General features: G+C 55.4%; 2 protein-coding genes across 3 annotated transcripts in view; one reads left to right on the top strand and one right to left on the bottom strand.

The window, feature by feature from the left end:
• Window positions 1-9,158, bottom strand: part of DIS3L2 (DIS3 like 3'-5' exoribonuclease 2) — a 194,085-nt gene extending 184,927 nt beyond the window's left edge. For both annotated transcript variants that reach the window (XM_050902202.1, XM_050902203.1), the window contains exons 1-2: window positions 9,113-9,158; window positions 7,132-7,851 (exon numbers count right to left, since the gene is read on the bottom strand). In XM_050902202.1, coding sequence (XP_050758159.1) covers window positions 7,132-7,831 — 700 coding nt within the window. In that variant the 5' untranslated portion in view covers window positions 7,832-7,851; window positions 9,113-9,158. The remainder of the gene's footprint in view (window positions 1-7,131; window positions 7,852-9,112) is intronic.
• Window positions 9,159-22,265: 13,107 nt separating this feature from the next.
• NPPC (natriuretic peptide C) lies at window positions 22,266-24,168 on the top strand. Its single transcript, XM_050902880.1, has 2 exons — window positions 22,266-22,358; window positions 23,869-24,168. Exons 1-2 carry the CDS (start codon window positions 22,266-22,268, stop codon window positions 24,166-24,168), a joined length of 393 nt encoding a protein of 130 aa, XP_050758837.1.
• The last annotated feature ends 153 nt before the right edge of the window (window positions 24,169-24,321 follow it).

Here is a 24,321-nt window from a genome sequence, read left to right as displayed (position 1 = left end):
GGGATACAGTTCTTCTGGTTTTCAGGACTCTCTGTGAACCTGCTCCACCCTGCTCGTGACCTCCTAACCACCTACTCCGCCTGATGACTGCACTCCTCCAGGCTTCCACTCCTGCCTCGGGATGTGGGTCAGGGCTGCTTCCACTGCCCTCTCGTCCTTCCATCCTCCCACAGCTTCTTCCACAATACCTTTTGCTCTTTGTTTTGTCCAGCAACTACACTGTGAAAAGGCTTCTTCAAGATTTCAGGAAAAACACTTTAAAAACATAATATTGCAGAAGTTCTCTCTTTGATTTCTCTAGGCTTCAGTAGTTTGAGAGAAGCAAGTTGCTCGAAGATCAGAGGAAGTCAAGAGGCTTTGAAAGGCAAAATACCGTACTAGAAGACATTAACAGCTGAAGAAATGAAAGAACTGCTTTCAGATTCATACGTATCCTGAGGTTACCCAATGTGCTGCAGCATAAGACAATTTGCTGATGAACCGTTCCCCATACTGGCCATTCAGTGTAGTAGGTACATAATTCACAACCCTTAGTACTGTGGGGGAAAAATGCTTAAAAACATACAAACTGAACAAAAACGCATTACCGCTGCAGGCTTGTCTCTGTAGAGAGCCTGAAATATTCTCCAAGGCATGACCTGCCCCATACATCTGTGGGCTGCAGCTGCTAGTGTTGACATTTTCCTTCAGCACCCTGGAAATTTTTATTTTTGTCACAGAAGACATTATTTTATGTAATAGATCCCAACATTTTGTTTTCCATCCTGCCCCAGCCAAGTTTCAACTCTCCGTAGCTCGGATTTCCCCACAAGAGGGAGTTAGGGACATGCAGCCCACAGCATTTCATGGAGCTAGTTAGCAGGGGGCTTGAGGTGGGAGGGCAAGAGAAGGACACCAGCACATAGGACAGCAGAGGCAGAAGCAGAGGCTGAAGAGCAAGGCAGCGGCGAAAGCCCTGCAGCAGCCATGGCCTGGAGAGGAATCGCAATTAGCCACTGAAGCCAGCTGCAAAGCATCTGTCCTACCTACCTGGGTACCCACGGCGAAGGAGACACTTCAGAGATTATCTGAACAACAGGCCAGACCTGATTGGGGTGTGTGGGCTTGTGGACCTCATGGATAGCAGAGGACAGAGGGCTTTTTCAAATTAATTCCTGTTTGAACTACAGCATATTTCAGGGGTAGAATTTGTTATCAGGGCTTTTAAACATGCTAGTGACAGCCCACGTACCACAAGCCTTGGTAAAACTGTTCCAATGGTCATTCACCCTCACTGCTAAATTGCGCTGTATTTCAAGCCTGGATTTGTTTAGCCTCAAATGCGTTATATCATAATCTGCTCAACTGCGTAGCCTATTATTGAACATCTGTTCCCTATGTAGGCAATTTACTGAAAGCTCCCTTCCCCCAAGCATCTCTTTGATAAGTAAAGCAGGGTTCCTCAAATCATTCACTCATGATCCCAGTGTTTTAATCTTCCTTGTGGCTGTCCTCTGAGTATTCATCAATTCATCACCATCCACCCCGAACAGAGGGCATCACCACAGGATACAATACTCCAGAAGCTGCTGCTGCCGCCGTGCCAAAGACACACGCAGTCCATACTCCATCTTCCAATTCCCATGCTCATACATTACCCTTTTGGCCACATTTCACAGGAGGGGGATGTTCAGCTGATTAATCCATCAAAAGCTCAAAACTTTTTTCCAAGCTGTTGCTTCTCACACGGGGTTCCTTGCACTGCTAGCATGGTTCTACGCTGGCCCGATAAATGGATTTTGTTTTGCCTGCTCCCAGTCCACCAAGTGATCCAGACGGCTGCCAGTAACCGCCCCCATTATTCAATACTCCCTCCAAGTCATCCAAAAAAACTTTCAATCCTACTTGTATGTTTTCTTCCTGATGATTGACAGAAGTATTAAACAGCACAGGGTCAGAACATGACACTGCAGGAACCAGACACACCTGTTGGTAACAATTCTCAATTTATGGCTGCATTTAATTAGTTCGGCTAAACAGCTTTTAAACCATTACACATGCGCTGTGATTTTATTATGCTAACACACTAGCATCCGTACTCACACCTTTATCATCAAACTCCTAATCTCATAAGAAACTGACACTGAGGGAGCTCAACAGGACCTTTGTTGCATAAATTGATGACAAGTCGCATTAAAGAAAAGATTTAAAACTAATTAAAAATCAATTCAATTCTTCTATTAGCCTATTATTTTCCTAGGACCAACACCACAATGACAGGCATAGTTACCTGAGCTACATAATGGGGGCTAAAGAGAAGAAAAAACATAGTTTAAAAAAAAGAAATAGCAGGTTAATAGCAATAAGTGTTTCCACTGATGAACATTTTTACATCAGCACTAGTAGGTGAAGGAAGCTCCTTCATGGAGGTGAAAGCTTTGCTGCCAAATGCAAGGGCTCCTGCTGCAGACCTCAGTCCCGCTGCAGCACGGTGTGCTCAGGACTCTGGTAAAGGCCATGGAAGACAGTTATTAGATCACATACAAAAAACACAGTCCCTGCAAGGGCAGGATCTCATCTCCCCAAGAGAGGATACATCAGATATTAACTCACATACTATAGCTAATGTTAGCCAAAAACATTAGTTGCACAAGATTCAGGAATGCAACATTTTTTTCTATCAAAAGCAAGAGAGAAATTTATGTTTGTGATGACGTTGCTAAACTATTAGAGAAAGGAGCACTCTATTTTTCATGTGTTTCTCAGATGGGGCCATACAGTAAATCCAGTTTTCTCTCCTCTCCTGTATCTTATTACTATGATTAACGTCATCTAAGGAACGTTACATTGGACCTGGCAAGATTAGCTACATTTTAAAGATTTCCACAGCAACCAACATTCTCCATTTATTGAGCTGATTCTGTGGCCTTTACTAGATAGCTGGCTCATATTTACTGGTGCCAGATAGGGAGATAACAGCATTCTTAAGTACTGAATTTCACCACACAAGAACTGGAAGACTCACCACTAAAAAGTAGCATTATCTTAAATTTGCCTTACAAGAAGGGAAAAGCAGAAGCTGTGGTTCTTCCTCCAAAGTTCCCCCAGAGAAACAAAGGCAAATACAAAATTTACTGCAGTGTACCATGGAAAGGCAAAATCCCTAAGATTTTGCCGTCTTGTTATGGCTGATATTTCTTGACTAGCTGTGCCCATCAAACATGCAGGAAAGCCATTCCAGGATATTTCCTTTACCTATCCTGAACCTTTTAAATGTCAGGGTTGCGGCCACAAACACAGCACCACCATCCAACAGCAGCAATTGTTTTTAAAGCTTTGATGCTAAACACCAGCCTGCTGGCCAGCGACACTCCTCCGTGGAAGCTGCCCAAGTTGGTTAAGTACCACAGGCTGGGCAAATAAATGCCAAGTGTCAGACAGATGATAAATCAGAAAGGGCCGGGGAAATCTTACACTGTTTCAGATGAGGCATGTTGTTACCCAGGAATTGTCTGTTTCTACTCAGGGGGCATGCTGACCCTGACAGATGGGCAAGATACCTCCATCACATCATAAACCCATGAAGCTTTTAGTAAGAGGAGCCTCAGGAGGCTACCTAGCGAAGCTGGTGGTGCTATTCTTCCTGAGGAGGATCTCTGCAGATACAGACTGAGACTGTATATCCAGCCCTGCAAAATCTGAACCTATTTCATAGCAATCAGCCTTCAAGAGCATCCTGCTCCACCCAAGCTTTCAGCATCAATAAAGCCACCTCATTCCCAGGTACTCTAGCTCCCAAGATCCTCTGAAATCAAGTGTGGCCGGGAGATGGTGTTCCCAAAGATCATGCTGCACTCCACGTTTGGAGGACAGTTCTCTTCTGCAGATGCCTGGTTTTTAGGCTTTCCAGCAGACTCAGGAATGTGCTATCAAACAGCAACGTTCCCTCAAAAAGAGGCTGAGAAGTGCACATACTCAAAAAGCAACCAAAACCTTGCTGTCCCAAATAAAACACGCAGCTTTGTCTAAACTACTTACTGTTAAAGCAATGCATCACGGATATTTAAGATGAAGTTCCACTTAGCAGCCATGCAAATCTCAACTACTAGCATGTGACAGACAGATGTCACAGAAAGAGTCAGTACTTCTGTCCTCAAGGAAAAGGGGGTTTTAAGCCCTTTTATGACAGAAACAGTCAGTCTGAAAAGAGGTTTTGATGACTAACTCTGGATTGAGGTGGGAAAACCTCAATCAAAACCTTAGAGCCTTTGATCAAAACTAGAAAACAACCCAGGGGACTTCATAAAAGACTTTCTGTTAAGGAAGTTTAACCAAATTTTAGCACCCAAAGAACCTAGAGGATTGGAGATTTAGGGAAAAATACCAGCAGGAAAATTGTATTAGATGAAAAACTATAAGCATCACAATTAAAAGTGGCATTTTAGGATTATTTTCTGTCTTATTGGGGTTTGTTTGAGAAGAAACTTCAGAACAGGAAGCTTTATGGCAATTCTCCTCACAGAGGTTATAGCTGCACAGAAAGGAGCAACAATCTGGAATGCATCTATATGCAGCTTCATCTTCCCAAATCCAGGAGTGCTGATACCATAGAGTGAATCCAACCTGCAGTTTCATGACTATGTCACATGTTTCAGACAAGGGACAACAGAGTTTTGTTCACACTCAGCTCTCTCAACTGCAAAGTTTCCAATACTTAGGAAAAGCAGTTACTATATGGAACACCAGAAGAGACTGCCACGGTCAGTCTCCTAATTATCTGCTATGAAATTATTTCTATCCCCCAAGCCTCGTCTTGGAGCCTTACAGTACAGAATGACAAAGGCGATCCTCAGTGCTTCTCACTGACAGCAACGCATCATCAGCAGTGAGCTCCAGGGCTCAGTGACGCTTGCTTGGGGCTCCACAAACCATTCTGCTTTCCCCGAAGGCCACAGGAACTGCTGCACCACTGGAAGGACATTAACAAGGACTAGTCCCTCGTTGCCCACAGCCTGCCCCAGGGCACTCAAAGGGTATTCTCAGCCCTCCATGTTTGCCTTCAATTTTAGTACTGTCAGTTTTAGGGTCATTGTAAACCTGGCCATGGCTAAGCCTGAGCTGAAGAGCTGTTAAGAAGAGGACAATGAAACGACGTGATATAAAGAGAGATGTTTGGCTTTGAGATTAGCTCAAAGAGCCTTTTGGAAAGCCTACAACAGCCTGAACAGAGTTAATTTGTGAGGAAATGTCACTACTGAAAAGATGATATGCCTCACCGCTATGACAGAAGCAATTCCTGCCATCACAGTTTCACAAGCCTTGATTTAAATTGATCAAACCAGACACCTGCCTATGCAAAGTAATATGACTTATATCAGCATCAAGAGAGAAAGACAAGCTTTGAAGTGAGAAAATATTAATCTGGTACTGTGATGTGTGAGTTCTTATACCTAAGCGCTTGCATACTGTAAAATTTTCATTTCACTTAAACAAGAGTGCTAAAATATACTCGAACTGAACAGCAGTAAAGACGTTTCTCGGAATCAAATTACTTTTTTTTTTTTTTCCTATTTCTTTCCTGCCCAAGAAACTGTTTTCATGTCCCTGCAAGTGTTCTGGAGTGTAACCAGTCTCAGCTACACAGGAGGGTGGCTGGGGAGGCATGCAGGGGGAAGAAGAGGAAGGGTGTCACTGTTAAGCAAATAATTTTCCAATAATCTTCCCCGCAGTGTGAGTTTTCCACCTGGGAGGCCAAAAATGAGGGTCAACATTTTCTGCTCTAGGTCTTTACACTAAACAAACAACTAGTTTTCAAAGGGTTTGTGCAACCCTACTCCCAACTAGAGCAGGAAGGAACTGGGGGTGCTTGCTTTTGGAAGCCAGGGTATTTTTCTTTTAGATTAAAATCCATGTAAGCACCTATCGTTTTCATGGCTACAAACTGTAAGCCTTCTAGACTCTCCATCTGTTAGCTGCTCTTCCCTACTCTCCAAAAGCTGAAGGGTGAAAGGTAGCAATGTCTATTATAACAGGCTAGCATAATAAATAGTGTTAAAATGAAGCATGCAAAAAAAAATCCTTCCAAAAATGAAACTCATCAACAAATTTTAGTATAATCTGCTTGTGTTAAATCTCTGACTATGATCTGTCTTGCAAGAACTCATGAAAGTTTACCAACTTTAGCACATGATCTACCGTCACAGCCTCAAAAATTCTGCAAACCCTGAAAAAAGCATATTACTTGCCACTCTTGAGTGATAGGGCATAGTTTTGTAAGATTGATTTAGTTAAACATTTACTTGATTTCCAATCCAAGAGTTGTGATAGGTCTCAGGCCCGTCTCACCCAGCTGAGAAATCGATCTCTTTTCTACTTGCTACAGAGAATTTAATACAGTGACATTTATGAGTTCCTCTGGCTCATAAGATCAGGCTATCCAAGTATTTCACCATAAATAACATTCAGAGGAAGTTTTAACCCATTACACCGAGAGATCAAATTTAAACTGCCTGGCTTTGGTTGCTTGTTGATGCTGGGTTTTGGGGGGTTAATTAAAAAAATTATTTATCTCCATAAGTGGGCTTTTTGCCTTGAACATCACATTTAAGAGACACATTCACTTTACTACTGCAAGATGTGGTCTCTTTGTTACTAACAGCAAAATTTACTGGAGTCAACACTCTGTATCAGGAATTAGATATTATACAGGCATCTTAGCCCCTGAGTATCAGACGGACTTGGACCCTCCGCAAAGGCAAACCAGCACTCCAGATCCAAAGAGGCAATGCAGAGAAAAGGGTGACTGCCCCGAGTCAGCTCAGATCCAGCAGTCTTATTAATTTGGACTCTACACCACAGAAATTGGGTTCTCCTAGTCTTGAGCTGATCCTGGAACCAGCACAGCCACATTCACAGAGCTTAGGCCAAGGGATTAGGTCCTGCCAGCACCAAGCTGGCTCCACATGAAGCCATTTGCACATGCCGGATGGCTTACTTGTAAAGCAGGACAAAGCCACCCACAGGTAACTAAGGGCTGACTAACTTGGACAGAGCAGAACTGGCTCATGTTAACTCACTCATGACTAAAACATCACACTCAATTCCACAGTAATTGTAGCAAATGGACCAAACAGTTCATTAGTGTGAACTCACCTTGGACTTGACCTGGAGACAAGTGACTGTTTTTCCTGCCATTTATTGCCAGCACATCCTCACTAAACTGCTCAGTCAACAAGTGTCCAGCTGCTGTATCTGTGTTGGCAGGACACCTGCCTCGTTTCTTATGTTTCTTCCTCCACATGTCCTCCTCATCCTTTTCATCAGAACCAGAAGACTTCTGCAGAGCTGCACGGTGTCTCAGGCTGTTCAATACTCTCCCACCCAGGGCATCACTCATATTTAACAAGTCAGCTGCAGCTCCACGCTGATGTACATAATAGTCTTCCTCCACCTCCAAGTCTCCTTCTGGACTAATGATCGCATTTTTTTTATGAGGACATCTGTTTGGAGCGGTTTGGGGTTTATCGTTCTCAAATCCTCCAGGCATGGGCTGTTCCAGATGAAATGTTCTGACTGGTGAATAGCTGTGCACATTCAACCCATTCCTGACTGGATTATCTTTCACCAGGCCTCTCCTCAGGGGAGGGTCCAGATCTGAGCTGGGGTCATTGGAGGTGCTCTCTTCTAGCTGCATCTTCTGCGCAATGTGATTCAAATAGGACCGGAATCGGCCGCTGTGGTGCTTTTGCACAAGCTTCGCGTAAGCATTCTTCTGGGGAGCGGCGGGCTTGCTCAATCCCTCTTTGGTACCTTGGGCAGAAGCAGTACTTCTCACATACCCCAGCTGATCCATAGTGCAGTAGAAGGCCCAAACTTCAAAGAGTTATAGACACAGGGGGAAAAAGGGTTATTTTCTTGAAACAAAGCGTCAAATAATTGATTACGCTAAAAGATACAAAAATGTACTAAATGAGAATGTATTGACCTTTACAGAAATTCTGGGTTGGTAAGTCACTCTGCTGGGGGGAAGGGGTTTCACGATATACTCAACATCTGCCCTGCACCGAATCCCTGTCAGTGACCTAGAAGTGACCACGGCCCGTAAGCTGTACCTGCCCATACGCCACACAAAATGGAGATTTTTGTCCCAAGGCTGACACCCTAAATATAAGGGATTCCTTTAATGTGCTCTTCATTGCCTTTGAAAAAGCCAGGTAAATTAAAGCAGTGAGTGACAGACTGTATCAGATGCATCAGTTTAGCAGTTATTAGAAATAAAATCTTGTCACGTCCAACCTTGAGTCTTCAAAAATAACTGCATCCTTACTGAAGTGCTTCAATATTGCAGTAAAAAGTATACATTGCCTGTTACCTCCCTCCCACAGTGACTGACGCTTCTGGATTATATAGGACATTTGCTTCAAATACTAAGACTAACCACTTCAGCTTGTCTTTCTAGCCATAAACTCACTCCCAGTGTGGTGGAAATAAAATAAATTCCCTAGCACAACTAACTATCTTGCAAGAGCTCGTAATTCTTAGTGATTGAGACGCACTGGCTGCCGCTCCATCCAGCACCAGTTTCTCTAGATGGTATTAAACCTCCACCTTTGCTGCACGAGTGTGGAACTTAAGTAGATCAAGCATCTTTCAATCCTTTTTCAGCTGCTCTAGCTTTTAAGTTTTTGGAGCAAAACAATCTGGTAAATTGTCCTCAGCTACTCTTAAGGTAAATTATAGGTATAGACAGGACATAGCAATGATTTTCACTGTATGCAACATCAAAGAGGAATATAAAAATATATTGATAATGGAGCCCAGTGCAACTGCTGTGTTCTGCAGGTTTTCATAAAAACGCCTCTTTTTTCCTTCAAGACATGTTTGAAGCTGAACAGCTGAACTTCACCCCAGCTGGTACATTGAGGACTTCAGGGCTCACTGTCATCTCTTCTATGCCAGAGCTGAGGGGCATGGGACTCTAAGCTAAAATAAAGGATACCGTCCATTAAACCTCTCTCTCTTCACTTCTCTGAGCACAGGGGTGTTGGCATGACAGAATACAGAGCTCAGCAAAAGAGAAATTTATATTCCCTTCCCTACTCCCACCATGCTTGGAATTTTTCTTCGCCCTTACCCAGCCCTCTTCTCCCTTTTACTGCAGTTGCACAGAGGATAAGCACCCCGGCAGTCTCCTCCGTGCACACACTGCCTGGGAACAGGGCATCATCCGGCAGGGACCAAGGACTGCAGAGCCGACTCCTCCTCAGGGTGCCTGCTCTGGCCCTTTCAGAGAAACAACACGTGTTGCAGTGAGATTTACTTAAGTAATTGAGCACGGATGTGAATAGGCTTCACAATACAAAGCAAAAATTAAAAATCCCTGAATAAATAGGAAAAATTCTTTGTGTGGTTTGTGATTCTTGTTCCTAAGATTTTCCATTGGTGCTGGCCAATAACTAAACTTCGCTAATATACTGACCTGCTACAGAGCTATTACAAAACCCTCACACGGGTAGGTCTACAGCAAGCTTTCTTTTAACGTCACCTTCTCCCGTTGCCAATTCAATAGAAGTAGATAACATTTATAAAAGCCAGCGAGACTACTCTCCAAACACTGGTTCCGGGATACAGGAGTTTGCCACCTTGAATAAACATTTGCACCTCGCCTCCACTATAATTTCTGCAACTTCAATCACGTTAGCAGTTAGTAATTGGAGCACGGACAAAAACCAGGGACTTACAAGCCCCTACGCATTACAATTTCGTTGTTAGTTTTCCACGGGCAACGAGGAACTGACAGCTTCCTAACAGCCGGGGAGCAGAGGGAAGGCAGAGGTGGGTACGAGGTACACCGGCCCTGCCTCGCTCCCAGACGGGACAGCGATGCGGATGAGTGAAATGCCGGGAAGGAAGCGCCGAGGGAAGACGCTCGCTTTAGCCGGGCCCAGGATGAAAACTGCCCCTCTTATTCCCACCCGGCTGTTTTTGAAGAGCGGCACTGGCCTTCACCACCTGCCTGCCGCCACGCCGGACACGGCGCTCGGGCGATGTCCAAGCGCCCCAGCCAGCGCACAGCAGCGAGGGTGGGCGCACCCGCTACAGCGCCAGGAGCACGACCGGGAGCGGGGCTGCAGGGCCTCCCCCTCGTACCCTCGGGACCAGCGGTAGCCCCTCGCCCGCCGCCTCCCCTGCCAGCCGCCAACGCCAGCGCTCTCGCCCGCGGCGCCCTCGACCCCTTCGGGAACGCAGCCCGGGCTACGACCGCCCTTCTGCGGGGCCCGAAGCAGGAGCTGACGGCGCCGCGCCCGCCGGACGAGCCCTCGCCCCGGGACGAGCTCGCAAACCGCCGGGCCCGGCCCCTCGTCACGGCGGCGGCGGCGCTGCCACGGGGCTGACAGGGCCTGAGCGCCGCCGGGACCGGCCGGGGAGCCGCTCCCTCCCCCCGCCCGGGACCCCGGCGACGGCCCCGCGGAGGGGGCACCGCGCCCGGCCCGGCCCCGCCACTCACCGGCCGAGCCGCTCCCCCCGCCGCGCCGCTCCGCGCCGTTTAAATGTCCCAGCGCACCCACCGTCCACTTCCGGGTCAGAGGCGGCCTACGGGCCGCGGCAGGGCCCAGAAGGCCTCATGCGCGAAGCGCTCGCTCGCCACCCCTCCCTGACAGGGCATCCCCGGCCCCTCGCACCCCCGGGGCTGGGACAGGACCCCCGGGCGGCCTCTAGTGACACGGGGCGGGCCGCCAGCCTGTGGGTGCCTTTGTGTGGCGTGGGGTGCAGCCCAGGCCTGGGGAAGGACCTCGGGAAGGGCCCTGTGAGGGAGGCATCGTGGGGAGGGTGGGCAGGGTGTCCCGGGAGGGGACAGGGTGCCCCAGCCCTGCTCTCTGGACGGGAGGGTGCCCCCCCACAGGCAGAGCCCGTGGGTCTCCACAGCCTGCCAGGAGAAGGGGAGCCTCCAGACAGGGTTGAGGCTGGGCCTGGGCCCCACCTTTGTCAGTCACAGAGGGTGAGGGTGGGGGGCCACCCAGGCTGGGGCTTCTCCTGCGGGAGGCTGAGCTGGGGCATCTAACGGGGTCCCCGCAGGGGCAGGGTGCTGCGGGGAGGGGGGAGACAGGAGGTGCTGTGACTACAGCAGGGACCCGACCCAGACTGTCCCCAGCCTGCGAGGTTTGGAGACACCTTGGTCCCTGGGGTTTGCAGACCCCCCCCTTCCAGCCAGGGCCAGCTGAGGCCTCTGTGATGGTTTGGTCCTGTTCACTGCCAGCACTCCTGCTTCAGCCAAAGTTTCTAGCCAGATAGGTGAAAAAGCATAGTTTAGCTGATTTAACATTGTAAGGAGCCGAGACTGGTATTGTCCCAGTGGAAACTCTTAGAGCTTTGCAGGCACCTGTACCTCCAAAAGCCGCGCAGGGAAGCCTCCTTCAAGACCTACATGGCCTCACCTTCACTGCAGAGGAGAGCAGGCTCCTGGGCTCCTGTTCCCTGAGTTCTTCACACTCCCCTCGCACTGGAGGTTGGGCACCAGGCAACCTGCCGATCCTCCAGCCCACCCACACCACAGCACCCAAGTAATGACCAACTCATGGTGCTGAGCGGCAGTGGCCTGATTTCCACCAGGATAAGTCAGAGCCTTCGTGTCAGAGGGTGATGTTAAAGCATGAGACCAGAGTCAGGAGCTGGGACTTTTACTCCCTGCTCTTTCTGTGGCTGCCGACCTCCCACAGGGCTTTATAGCAGAGTCAGATCCAGGGTCTGGCTGGCTGGGAGTAGGTGGTTTGGTCACCCTGGTGTTACCTGCAAACTCAGGCTGGGTTTGCCAAAGTACTTCAGCCAGAAGAAAAACCGGACAGCAATAAACTGGCCTCACGGCACCCCCAGTCAACCCTGTTTGAGCTGTCTGCCTGGAGCAGCCCCTCGGGGGGTGGAGGAAGGGTCCGAAGGGACCTGAGCTGGTGTCTCCAGGCGGGGCTCTGGTGGGGAAAGGCTCTGCTCAGTCTGCAGTTCAGCAGGAACATGGGTCTGAGCAGGCCGTCTGTGCTGCCCCTTCACTTAGGATGGGGAAGATGCCTGCCCCATGGTGCTTGTTGCTCATCCTGCATCCTGCAGGTCGGTGTCCACAGTGCCTGGCATCCGTCACCTCTAAAGACCACGAGGCCGCGTCTGCTCAGTGTGTAGCATCACCTGTGGCTGCCAGCCCCTCCTAGACACAAACCGGCCCTGAGGCCGTGCTCCCAGCCAGCGCTGCTGAGCCTCCACAAAACCGATGCGAGCCCTCTGAGATGGAGCTGCTGAAGGCAAAGCAGCCCGTGGCAGCCGTGGCAGGCACAGATCGCTCCAGCTCTGGCCTTCGGGTCGGTTGAGGGAGCTGCCCTGAGAAAGCACCAGGCTTTTGCTGTGGGACCAAGGGCAGCAAGTGCAGACCTGCCTACACAAGGACAGTCACATCTCCCCGAGCACCGGGATGCCACCGGCAAAGGCAGTGTCTCGTTCACATGAACCACGCAGAGCCAAGAGGCTCTGCCTACAATCTGCCAGCACTGCTGCCAGCTCATCAGCTGCCCCCACCCTGGCAGCTCTGGCCACCTCAAGGAGGGGAGCGAGGACTCGGCTCTGCCCCGGCATGGCTGGGAGGCAGCGAACTGCCGCATGCTGGCCACGCAGCCACCGCACAGCCCGGACGGCAAGGAAGCAAGCAGCCCTCCTCCATGCAAGCAGAGCCACCAGTCACACAGTAGCTGATCCCCCCCGCCCCAAAGACAGAGAGTGGATGCTGTTTCCACTGGAGCTGGCCCCAGGGGGAGCGTGGCCACGCGGGATCACCCTTTCAGTGGAAGGGTGCGTGCTCCTCCGCTTCCTCCTGCTCCCCCAGCTGCTGCTAAAGCGAGGCGGTTGGCATCTGCTCTGGTAAGGCACGGCGGTGGCACATCCCCAGCTATGCAGGGCTGGCCTGCGCCATCCCTCCGGGCTGCTCTTGCTGAATGGAGAAGCGAGGAGCTCACCCACCTGGAAGAGTGGGAGATGGGGCAGGGGGGACCTGGGAGCCCCCAGCCCCACTGCCCCCCTCCCTGTGCCAGCCAGGTGGGAGCAGCAGCTCCTCTCCATGCCGCTGAGTCATGCCATATCTCTGCTCTTCTTCACCCCCATGGGGATGAAGCCAAGCCCGGAGCTTGGCCAGGCTCCCTCCTGCACCAGGTGGTGCCACCAGCTGCAGCAGCTTCAGCGTGCCCTGTTCCTTCCACAGGAGATGATAGATGGGGGGAGGAAGCGGGGAGGATTCGGTGTTTGTTAGCGCCGCTGCCGGCGTTGGGGCCTGTGGTTTCGCTGTGATATCATGCGTGGCGAGAGGGATACGGCTCCACGGCTGGACGCCTCCGTCATCCTCGCCTCCTGCCTCCAGCTGGGCCCCTGCTGCACAAGGGACCGTGAGCCCCAACAGATTGGCAGAGCGTTTCTCAGCCCTCCTTTCCTGGTAGCAGCCAGGGATCTGGAAATCTGGTCTGGTCCATGGGGCAGAGCCTGCGTTTGTGCTGCCTTTTGCTCTGCCCCATCACTGGCCCAGACAAACAAGAGATACAGCAGATATGTGTCACCTTCCTGGTGCCCTGCAGGCACACAGCAGATTCCTGCGTGGCTGGAACCAGCTGCGTGCCCGTCCTTTGCACCCTCTGAAAGAGGCCACGTGCCTCATGCAGGATCGCACCAAACGCAGTCCCTCCCAGGGAAGGGCTGGGCTGCTTCAGTCTCGCCTTTGGCTCCATCTTCCATCCACGCCGTCCTCATGGCTGCCGAGCAGAAAGGAGCAGTCGCTTCGCTGCTGCTCCCACGACCCTCCATGGCAACTCATGGGCTTTCTAAAAGGGAGCAGGTCCATGGGCAGGTTTTTCCCCTGCGCTCTCATTTCCCGGGGTCCTGTAGCAGCAAGCCCAGCCTGGTGTCCCAGCTTGCTTTCCCACAGCGCAGGATTATCTCACCATCTGCCCCCGGGCAGTAACTGGTAGCTGCTCCCCGACTGTTGGAGGCTGGAACGTGTTGTGGCACCTCGGCCGAGGCGAGAGCACCGCATGGCTCCTTGGCCAGGAGCACCCCGCTTACGAAGGCTTTGGCTCCTCTGCTTGCGGTTTCAGTGAGGAGTAAGGGCCCGCCCGGCGCTCGTTTACATCAGTGTTAATCAGGAGTGACTGGCCAAAGGGCTGGAGCCGCCCCGAGATGACTCAACAAGGGGAACCCTGGATGGGAGCGGAGCGGTTCCTCTGACGCCTCCATCCGCTTCCCACAGCCCACCTGTCACAAACCGACACTGCACGTGGAAATGTCGCCCCTGCCAACCCGAATGTCACCTCTCGTTGATACTGAATATTTCAGGTCACAGGCCATGGCAGGGGGATGGAGGGCAGCGGGGTGCTCTGCCTCTGCATCCCTGCTGTTGTCCAGAAGGTAGACCCACGTGGCACGGGGATATGCTCGAAGGCAGAGCGGGGCCATGGGTTTGCTCTGGAACCCCTGAGCACCCTTGGAAATGTCTCGATTGCAGCAGCAGCACCCAGAATTAGGCCAGAGTCTCACTTGCTTTGACATCACTCAGGCACTGGGAGCCATCTGGGCACTTGACCTGAGGACACAAGCCACGCTCGAGGGGGATAGAGGGGAGGGAGACAGATTTATTACCATAAATAAGCTAAAAAACATCTCTCTCCACAGTAGATACCCATCTGCTAACTGTGTCACAACACGTGTGGTCTTGCCCCACCCGTCCTTCAGCTTCTCCAGTCTTCTCCTGAGCCTTCCATACCTCTGGTTGGGAAACACGCCGCCCAAGATCAGGACTGATGGGTTCCCATCTCCTTCAGACGCAGCAGCGCCTGGAGGAACGCCTGCAGCTCGCCCCGGGCAGGGGGGAAGGTCTGGTTTGGCTGTGTTTGTCCAGCAAAGGAAAGGGAGAACCAGACCCCAGCAAAGAGGGACAGGCAGCCAAGAAAGAGGTGAAGGAGGCAGCAGAGGAAAGAGGTGGGGTGCCAGGGTAGGACGCTGAAGCAGCAGGGTTAGTGCCTTGCTCCGATTTAGCTGGGGTCTCCTGGATTTGTCTCCTGGACACCTTTGTCTCTTCCACAGTAATCCTACCTGGTTATAATGGCCAGATCTCTTTTGAAACCCAGCTCTCGGTTTCCTTGCACCCTCCTGCCCTGCCAGCGGCAGGACTGAGCCTCCCAAAGGTGCTCGAAGTGGTTTCGGATGACCCCGAAGCCTCACGGGTCCCATCAGGAAACTCGGGCAGGGAGCTGCCCTGCACCTACCGAGCTTGTGGGCAGCAGGGATGGGGAACGGGGGACACAGGGCACACGGGGCAGGGGATGTGCAGTGAGTTCAAGCCCCACCTGATGCTCCCAGGGAGGCAGAAAAGGCACCTTCGAGGCAGGCAGGGACTAACGAACTGCGCTGCTCTGCAGTCCCAGGGTTAGGGACTCACCCCACAACACAACCCCCGGTCGCTGCCACTCTGTCCCCCACCCCACACACAGGCAGGATGGAATCTCAACAGCCCCCACGGGGGCTGCTTCGGGGCTGCGGGCTGGGTGGGGACAGCATGCCAAGGGCGAGCGGGGGGTGATGCTCCAGCGGAGACCGTGGGGCCGAGGGCCGGCGGGCACGTCCCGGCAGCTCAGTGAAGGCAAGCAGAGGCCGCTGCCGGCCCCGCTGCCGGCTGGCAGGCGGAGTGGTGAATGAGAGCGTAACTTATCAGTATTACCTCATGTGAAAGCCCTGTGCCTTTGTATCTCAAGCAAACACCGGCCATTATACCCCAGCAGGCCGGCATTGTTATTCTGTCTGGTTGCAAAAGGTTAGGGCTGTGGAGCCCCGCACGTCCACACCGGCTGCCCATGGGGTGGCAGCGGGGCCACCGTGACGCCCCGCAGCCGGCAGTGCTCCCCGGCCGCAGGAGCGGCAGCCCTGGCTGTTCCCAGGCATGGCTGAGGCCCAGCCAGACGGTTATCTGCTCTGCAAGGCTGCCCCGCCATCCGTGGCACCGAAATCTGCCCCTTCCCTCACTAGCCCCTTGCCCTGGCTGGGGCCACCCCATGCTGCTCAGCCTGGCACCCGCACGAACCCTGCCACGGGCGACAGCCAGACTCCCTCCCAAAAAAGAAAAAAAAGGGGCAGAAAGCCCAAGTTTGGCTTCAGCGGGATCACATCCCTGGCAGGAGGTCGAGGGCTCAACCACCAGTATCCCCAAGACCAGCACAGATTCAGCTCCCTGCATCCCAGCGCTCCCCTGGGGTTTCCCACATCCGGGATGCTCCAGGGAAAGGTGTGGGAAGCCCAAAAGTTTTGCCCCGAAGGACCAATGCCAAAACAGACTTCCCACTGCCTGGCACTGGGTTCCCAGGAAGCCAGCTCAGAGGGGCTGGGGAGTGTTCGGGGCTGGCAGGGAGGGCCGCAAGGGAGCTGCTGATGGCATCTTCGAGGGTGACAGGGTTTCACCCAGCCCAGCCAGGTGGAAGAGGCTCCTGCCAAGCCAGGGCGTGCGCTGCCGCCGGAGCCGTGGGGCTAGTGAGGACCTGCTCACCCGGCCCGGATGTGCACGTAGCACGTTAGGGCACAGACCCCCCCGGGGCTGTGGCGGGGTGACGCGGTGCAGCGGTGGCATCCGGCTCCAGCACCGCGATGGGGTCCCCCCTGGGTTACAGGCTGGGGTTCCATCCCCGCTGGCCTGCCGGATCCCTGCCTGGGATCTGCAACAGGCATGGTTCCCTGTGGGGACAAATGTGGTGACGATAACTCATCCTTTGGCCTTTCCAGGCCATCACCTCTTTGGGCAGTACCTCTTCCCAAAGGGATGCTCAGCGCCAAAACTGACAAGCCTGGGCTGATGTTGGGACCTCCAGGCTGCGGGTGAAATGCTGCCAGACCCCCATTTCTGGGGGGAAGGCATCTGAGAAAGAGAGGACAAAGATGACCGTGGTGTTTAGCTTGGAAAATCCCAACAACCTGCCCCTATGTTAGCTGCGGAGCGAAGGCTGCCGGCAGCTGGAGGCAATGCAATTTGTATCCTCCGAGGACTGACACAGAGGGAGGCTCATGGCGTGGACTCACCTGTGCGTTAGAATTGCTTCATTTTCTCGATGTTCAACAAAAGTCTGAGACGTTGTGTTCCCGCTCCCACCAGCCCAGCCCCGAAGCACGGCCATCCCAGCGCAGCCCTGGGGAAAAGGAACACCCAGAAAGTCAGGAGGAGACTGGAGCATCCCGGAGAGCCCAGGCAAAATGGCAAACCCCAAAGCAAGCCCCTGGGGGGAAAACACACTGTGCCCACCAGGATACCAGCACTTCGCTAGTAAAGACCCGGGAGTCTCCACCTGGGACTTTCCCTTGTCTCCTCGCCCTCGCCACCCTGGGTGGTTCAGGAAGGGACAGAGATGCCCTCTTGGTCTCCGTGCCCTTGCTGCATCTGCAGCACTGTCCTCGCCTGCCCCATCAGGGCGGCTCTGCAGGGCCTCTCCCCATCACGGTCCCGGTTTGGGAAGAGGGGCTGTTGGCCATGCGTGTGTCCTGGGCCAGAGCCCTCTTCCAGACCCAAAGGAGACGGAGGAAAATGTAAAATCATGTAGTGTTTCCTGTAATGCCTCATTCAGCAGCAACATCCAAAATAAACACTGGGGATGTTCAAACAGGCCAAAATCTCCATCAGCATTTCAGACACAGAGACCTGGAGGTGAAGCAGGCACTGGTGCTGCCACAGCACCCCAGGAGCATCACACCCTGGTGTGCAGAGCCACCCCGTCCCCATGACGGCCTGGTGGCTGCCCAGGCCCCAGGGCTATTGGTGGCCACGTCTGAGCCCCCGGCCGGTGCTCCTGCCCTCGGGGGCTATAGGGTTATTCCCTAGAAAAGCTGGCTTCAAAGCATCCTCAGGAGGCATATCGCCTGCTGCATCCTGCCACAGCGGTGGGACCAGATGGTCCCCTGCCACCGCATGCACCAGGGGCTGCTCATCTGTCCCTGCAGCCAAAATTGAAATCTCCCCCCAAACTGCTTCTCACTGAGCCTGCTATCACCAGACCCCTAGAGAGGTACTCTAAAACCTGTAAAAAATCCGTAAACTGTAAAAAGCTCCTGTTGTGGCACGTCAAACCCTCAGTGGTGTTCTCTTGGCGAACGCCAGCACACGTCTTGTTCCTGGGGACTGGTAGTTGGTGGCTGTGCTGGAGGGGAAGTAGCTCCTCCATCCTTGTACCTGCTCCGTCCTTGTACCTGCTCCGCTCCCCTGGCCCTGCCCCAGGTGGGTATCGAGCAACGTGGGCAGGACAAGCAGGGAGCAGCAATGTTTTGGAGCTTGTTCCAAAGCCACCGATGGACTTTGGGACAGTGCTTAGCCAACAGCTCCTTAGGTTGGCCACTGGTTGCGGGAAAACATGGGCCAGTCCAGCATCTCCATTGCATGCACGCAGCCTTCTGATGTCTCTTTTTGCAAAGGGACAACCGTCCCTCACGCAGCATCAGCTGGAAATCCTCACACTACAGTTATCCATCACTCCATTGGGAAATGCTCTCTGGCCCATGGCAGCAGAAGAGACATAAATCTGGGCAGTGATTTCCCCAAATCAATATGGAAACACGCTGCCTAATGCAGATTGAGTGGAAGAAAAAGAGGGTAGATAGCTGGCTGTTCGCTGCTGCGGTGGCACAGCTTTTTTCAGGCTAGAGTCCACGTTTCTGTCCTGTAAACCTTCTCGGGGTCATCCTCTGGAAGATGCCCAGAACCTGGCTCCTGACTTCAGCCGAGAGAGCCAGGGCCCCAGCAGGATCCAGCCTCACCCGCAGGCATCGCTCACCCCTTCCTTGTGACGGGGCCGAGACACCCTGTGCTGCTGTCACACGTACCCCCATGACCCATCTCCTCCCACCCTCCAAATCATGCTAGCACCGGTCACACTTTGATGAATCCCTCTCCATCCTCAGCCCCAGGGACCCGTGTGCCCTCTCACACACGCACCCGCTCCGCTCCCTTCCCCGCTCCCTACACACCGACAGTCTCCCCGAGTCCTCCTTCTCAGGGGTCACCCCCACTTTGGTAAGACTCGCAGTATCTCCCCATTTTTAGCCCTACGGCAGTGATGTTCTCTGCTTTCGGGCGGTTCCCAGCACACGCAGCTTCCCACCCCACCCCGGGAGCGAGGCTTTCTGGAGGGCAGGGTACGTCCTGGCTTTGGGTGATGCCCAGCAGTACCCAAAGGGGTGAGAGGCTCAAATCTGGACTGGATGGAGCCAGCACCGCTGCCACCATATGGACACCTCTGAACAGCCCTTAGTCTGCTGTCACACGGGAAAGGGTGCTGGGGACATTATGTGACATGAAGAGCAGTCAAATATGGATTTTCACGCCTTTCTTAGGTCACCCCAAGCCACCCCCTCACCAAACGCACCGCAGGCCATCTCCCCATAACCCCCAGTTCAACGCAGGTATTCCTCAGGGGCAGACCAGCCCTGGAGCCCCTCTCTCCCCCCAGCTCTCTTTGGGCCCCTGAGTGCGATGGGGAGGGGTGTCACCCCCTCCAGCCCACCCTGCAGGTCTCCATCCCTTCTTGTCCAGCTGTGCAGGATCCCCTTCGCTCTCCAGCTCCCGGGGGAAGCCCCCAGCGAGCAGAGCCCTCTCCCCCCCACACTCTCAGCTTCCACACATGCCCCAAGTCTGCCAGTTCTCAGCCGGGGCAAACATCCTACAGGGCTGTGGGCTAATGCAGGCACATCCCTTTAAGGGTTAAAAGCTTTCAGGCCCCCATCCCATGAAGCAAAAGGGTTTCATGCTCTTAACCCTTTCCTGCCCACCTCTTCTCCCCCCTCCGAGGCTTTTGGATCCCGGGTGGATCCAATCTGGTTTGAGTTAAGGGAAAGGCTTTGTGTGCGCCCGGCTCTGACTCCAGCGACTTTCAGCAGAAAAGGCAGAGTAATTTGAATAACAAGACTAATTGGATTTATAAAGCACAGGCCCCCCCAAACCCGAGGCTCTGCACAGTGTGACAAAGAAAACACGCTAATGAAAACCACGCTGGTGAAAGCCAAGGGCACAGGACAAGCCTTCTGCCGGCAGGCACTGGCTGAGACCTGACCGCGTTGTGGCATTTGTGGCAACACTCTAATACTCCAGGGCGAGGGGCTGGTGGAGAAGCTCCGATACGGCTCCCGACCCCACGTCCCGCAGCGTGCAGGGGGCTGGTGGCAAGCAAGGCAGCCCTTCCTCCCCACACCGTGACATTTCCCCCCACCGTCCACCCAGTCTCCTTCTGCATCCCGGGTCCCCCCGGGAGAAGCTGCAGGGCAGGGCTGCCCGCAGCATCAGGGCAGGAGCCAGCACAACCAGGACGGTGATGGCAGGACCCTGTGTTGGCTGCCGTGCCGCTGGTGACCTCGGGTACCCCAACAGCCCCAGGCTGTGGAGACCGAGGGCTCGGCTGCCTGCTGCTCCCCTTTCCCCTGCACGAGCCCTGCTGAAGGGAGCCCCCATCCTTGCACCCCGGAGAGGCTGGATGTCACATCTCAGCTATGCTTTAGGTGGGATGAGAGCTGAACCCCAAGAGAAGGGGCCTCTCTCTGCTTCTTGCCTGCACCCACGGCTCCCTGGCACCCCGGGGTCGGCTCTAATCCCAACTCCATCGCCTCGCTCTGCCTGCACGCAGACAAATGCCCAAGCACAACTTTACACTCCAAAAAGTCCAAGTTGTCTCCACCTGGCAGGCACGATGGAAAAACCACCGAGACCTTCTCCTTCCAGCTCCTGTTCACATGGAGCTGAAAAGCCAATCTCCTTTGAAGTGTCCCGTGCCCAGCAGCCCAGGCTGTGGAGGAGGAAACATCTCCCTGCTCCCGAGCAGAGAAACCACGGACCCCCAAAGAGCCACGGCCCCCCGTCAGGGGCAGCTCCCCAGGGATTTGGGGAGCAGCAGAGCCCAGAAAGACCAAGAAAAGGAGCAGGAGGAGGGGACCAGCCTGGAGCTGACCCCGGGGGAGAGGGGGAAGAGCAGAGAGCGTTTCCTGGCCCAGGAGAGGGATTTGGGGTGCAAATCCAGCCTGGTGCAATCCAGCCCTGCATGCTTCTGCAAAGGGGGGTGTCTTTCCTCTGGCCTGATCCCAGTAAGACCATCCCCCCCGGCTGGGGTGCCAGCTCCATCCGCAAAAAGTAACCAGAACGCCAGAGCTGCCCGGTGCCAGGCACACCAGCAGCAGCGGCACAAATCCTGCCCTGCCAGCTGCTGAAGGGGAAGGGTGAGGATGGGGGGGCCCCACCATGTCCCCAGAGCTCCTGCGAGCCACTGGGGTTAATCCCAGGATCACCTCCTTCCCCTGCACCCTCCAGCTCCAGGAGCAGGTCGGAGGAGGCCAGGCTGCACAGCCCTGCGGTGGGTCATCCCCTGGGGTCCTGTCCCCAGCAGGGACCCTGTGACACTGAGGGTGCCCTGCAGAGGATGTCCCCAGGGTGTGTGAAAAGCCCCATCTCCAGGGCCAGGGACACCATCCAGCCCCACCAGGAGAGCGGAGGGAGCAGGTCATCCCCTCCAAGCCGAGGGACCCACCTAGGTGCCCTCAAGCAGCACCACGGTCCCCTGCATCCCCCTGTGTCCCCCCGCAGCGTCCCTGTCAGGGAGGGCAGTGTCCCCCCTCCTGCCAAGCAGGGACCTGGGAGAGAAGCTGGGGAACAGACAGGTTCTGATTTAATCCTGGATGTGAAAAAAAAGTGCTTTTTGCACTCATTCCTGACTTTTGGGCTTAACCCCCCGCCGGGACCCCCCCCAGCCTGCCACAGCCACCCCAGGCTGGCCCGTGTTCTTCCACGGGGGGTCACTGTGGAAGTGGGGGGAGTGGAGGGGCTGTGGGGCAGCCGAGCAAGGGGAGGGCAGACAGCTTGCAGGGGGGTCCGGGGGTGGTTGGGGGGGGGGCGTGAAGCCAAATGCTCCCCGCTTTCCCTTTCTGCTCTCCAACTCCCCAGCCGGTTGCCTTGGGCTGATGTGTCATTTGTTGCTGCCAGGGGAGAGGGGACACCCCCCCCCCCCCTTTAAATTCCTGCTATTGTGGAGTGGGAGGCCGGGTTGGACCTGGTTGTTTAGATGACATCACCGAGCAGGTTGGGTTATAAAATGAATGAAGCAGAAAGCCCAAGTTCACTAGCTCGGCACTTCGCAGGCGGCAGGAGGGACCTCGGGGCTCTGCTCTGAACTTTGACTCCCGTCGGTCCCAGCCTCTCCCCGGGGCTCCCTTTGGCTCCCCGCTGCCCCCCCGGCCCCCCTCTCGCTCAGCCTCGCAGGATGCAGATCTCACCCTTGCTGGCTGGTGGACTTTTACTCGCTCTGCTTTCCGTCAGGCTGGAGGCGAAGCCGGCGTCTCAGCTCCCACAGAAGGTATGGCTGGAGCTGCCCCCCCGGCTCTCCCTCCTCTCCCCATCCCGCTGAGGGTCCTAACGGCACAGGGGGGTGACGTGGGGTGACTTTGGGGTGGCAGAGTCAGTGCAAAGTGCAGTCCTCCTTCCCCAGACGCTTTTTGAGTGCTAGGGGACCCCCTGCTCCTCCAGCCTGTCCCAAGCGTGCGTGTCCCAGGGACACCAGCCCCAAATTAGGGGCTGGAGGGGGACACTGTGTGCCTGTACCCTGTGGGATCGGGGCCGGGGAGGGCGGCAGTCTGCTCGCCAGCATCACCCCAGGGCCCCCCTTTGTGCCGGGCACTGGGGAAGGGGAGCAGACCCGGAGCGGGGCGGGCAGCAGGTGCACGGTGGGCAGGGTGGGAGGCCAGAGCCCTCCAGGCAGCCCTGCCCAAACAGGCCAGGCAGGGGCACCCGGGGCATCCCCCGGGGAAGGAGCACCCCAAATAGGGGTGTCCCAGGGAGCTGGGTGTCCCGCGATGCTGAGGAGGAGGGATGCACCGGAGGCCACCGACACTGGGTGGCACTGCCCCGAGGGCGGGACGCAGACTGAGGGGTGCCCCCGGACAGCGGTGGGACAGGACTGGCAGTGTCCTTGTAAGGAACTGGGGTGCAGGCTGCAGAGAAAGGGGTGATACGTGGGGGGGGGGGTCGGGGAAATGAATGGAGGTGAGCAACCCCAGGGCTTGGTGTGCAGCAGCCCCGAGCAGGGAGAGAGACAGGGGGGCTGGGAGATGGGGGGGCAGTAAGGAAGGGGGTGCACCCCCCGTAATTGTGGGTCAGAACTGGAGGAGTGGGGGGACCCAGAGAGCATTAACTAGGGGAGGGGACAGTGGGGAAGAGGAGCCCTGATCTCCCCACCGCAGCTGGGGACACTCTACAAGGCAGGGGTGCAGGGAGGGCTGCTCAGAGTGGTGTCCCTCCCCCAGAGCTGGACTGGGGGGCAGGAACACCCCCCCCCCCCCAATCTGAAGGGGCCTGAAAGCTGGCAGGGGACGCAGTACTGCGTCCCCTGCCAGCTTTCAGGCCCCTTCAGATTGGGGGGGGTGGGGGGGTGCAGTGACACGCGCACAGCTGGGGGGTGCAGCACCACCAGCCCTTTTTTGGGGGGGGATGCCGTAACCCTAGCCGGGGGGGGGGGGGGAACAGCAGTGACTGGGGCAGTGCCGGGGGGCGGTGCCAGGAAGACACCGCTATGGTGTGGGGTAGGGGGATGCTCTGACCCCAGGGCAGGGAGCATGGATTTGGGGAGGGGGGAGGATGCGCTGGGCACAGTCACGGGGTGATGGGCTGCACTGCTGGGGGGGGGGCGTGTGTGTGCAGAGACCCCAATCCCAGGTGTGCATCGCGGGGGGATACACCGTCCCCGCTGCGGGTCCCTACCGGGGGGGGGGTGTCCCCAACCCTGATGCGGGGGGGGTTGTCCTGAGGGGCGGCGGCGGGGGGGGGGGGTCTGGGGGGGCGGCGGCGCTCTGACCCTCTCCCCCCCACAGGCCTCCCGCGGCTCGGCAGCGGCGGCGGGTCCGCCCGAGGCGGCGGCGGCGGCGGCGGCGGCGGCAGAGCGGGAGAAGGAGCGGGACAAGGAGCGCAGCGGCGGCGGCGGTGGCGGCGGCGGCGGCGGGTCGGGCCCACGGGAGGCGCGGGCCGAGGCGCGGCCGCGGGCGGGCTGGGCGCGGCTGCTGCAGGACCCGCCAGGCCGCCGCCATAAGGGCCTCCATAAGAAGGGCCTGGGCAAGGGGTGCTTCGGCCTCAAGCTGGACCGCATCGGCGCCATGAGCGGCCTCGGCTGCTGAGGGACCCCTGGCGGTGAGTGCGCGGCCGGGCCGGGCGGGGGGGGCATCAGATTTCGGGGCGCTCCGGGGATGCTGTGCTGCCCGCTCCGTACGCTGCCGGGTGGGAGATGCCACCGGGCAGGATTGCGTGCAGCGAGCCCGCTGAGCCCTCTG

This window comes from Gymnogyps californianus, chromosome 10 (assembly GCF_018139145.2).
Source record: "Gymnogyps californianus isolate 813 chromosome 10, ASM1813914v2, whole genome shotgun sequence".
Taxonomy (NCBI): Eukaryota; Metazoa; Chordata; class Aves; order Accipitriformes; family Cathartidae; genus Gymnogyps; species Gymnogyps californianus.
Note: the sequence above shows the minus strand (reverse complement) of the source record. Positions and strands in the feature narration are given on the sequence as shown.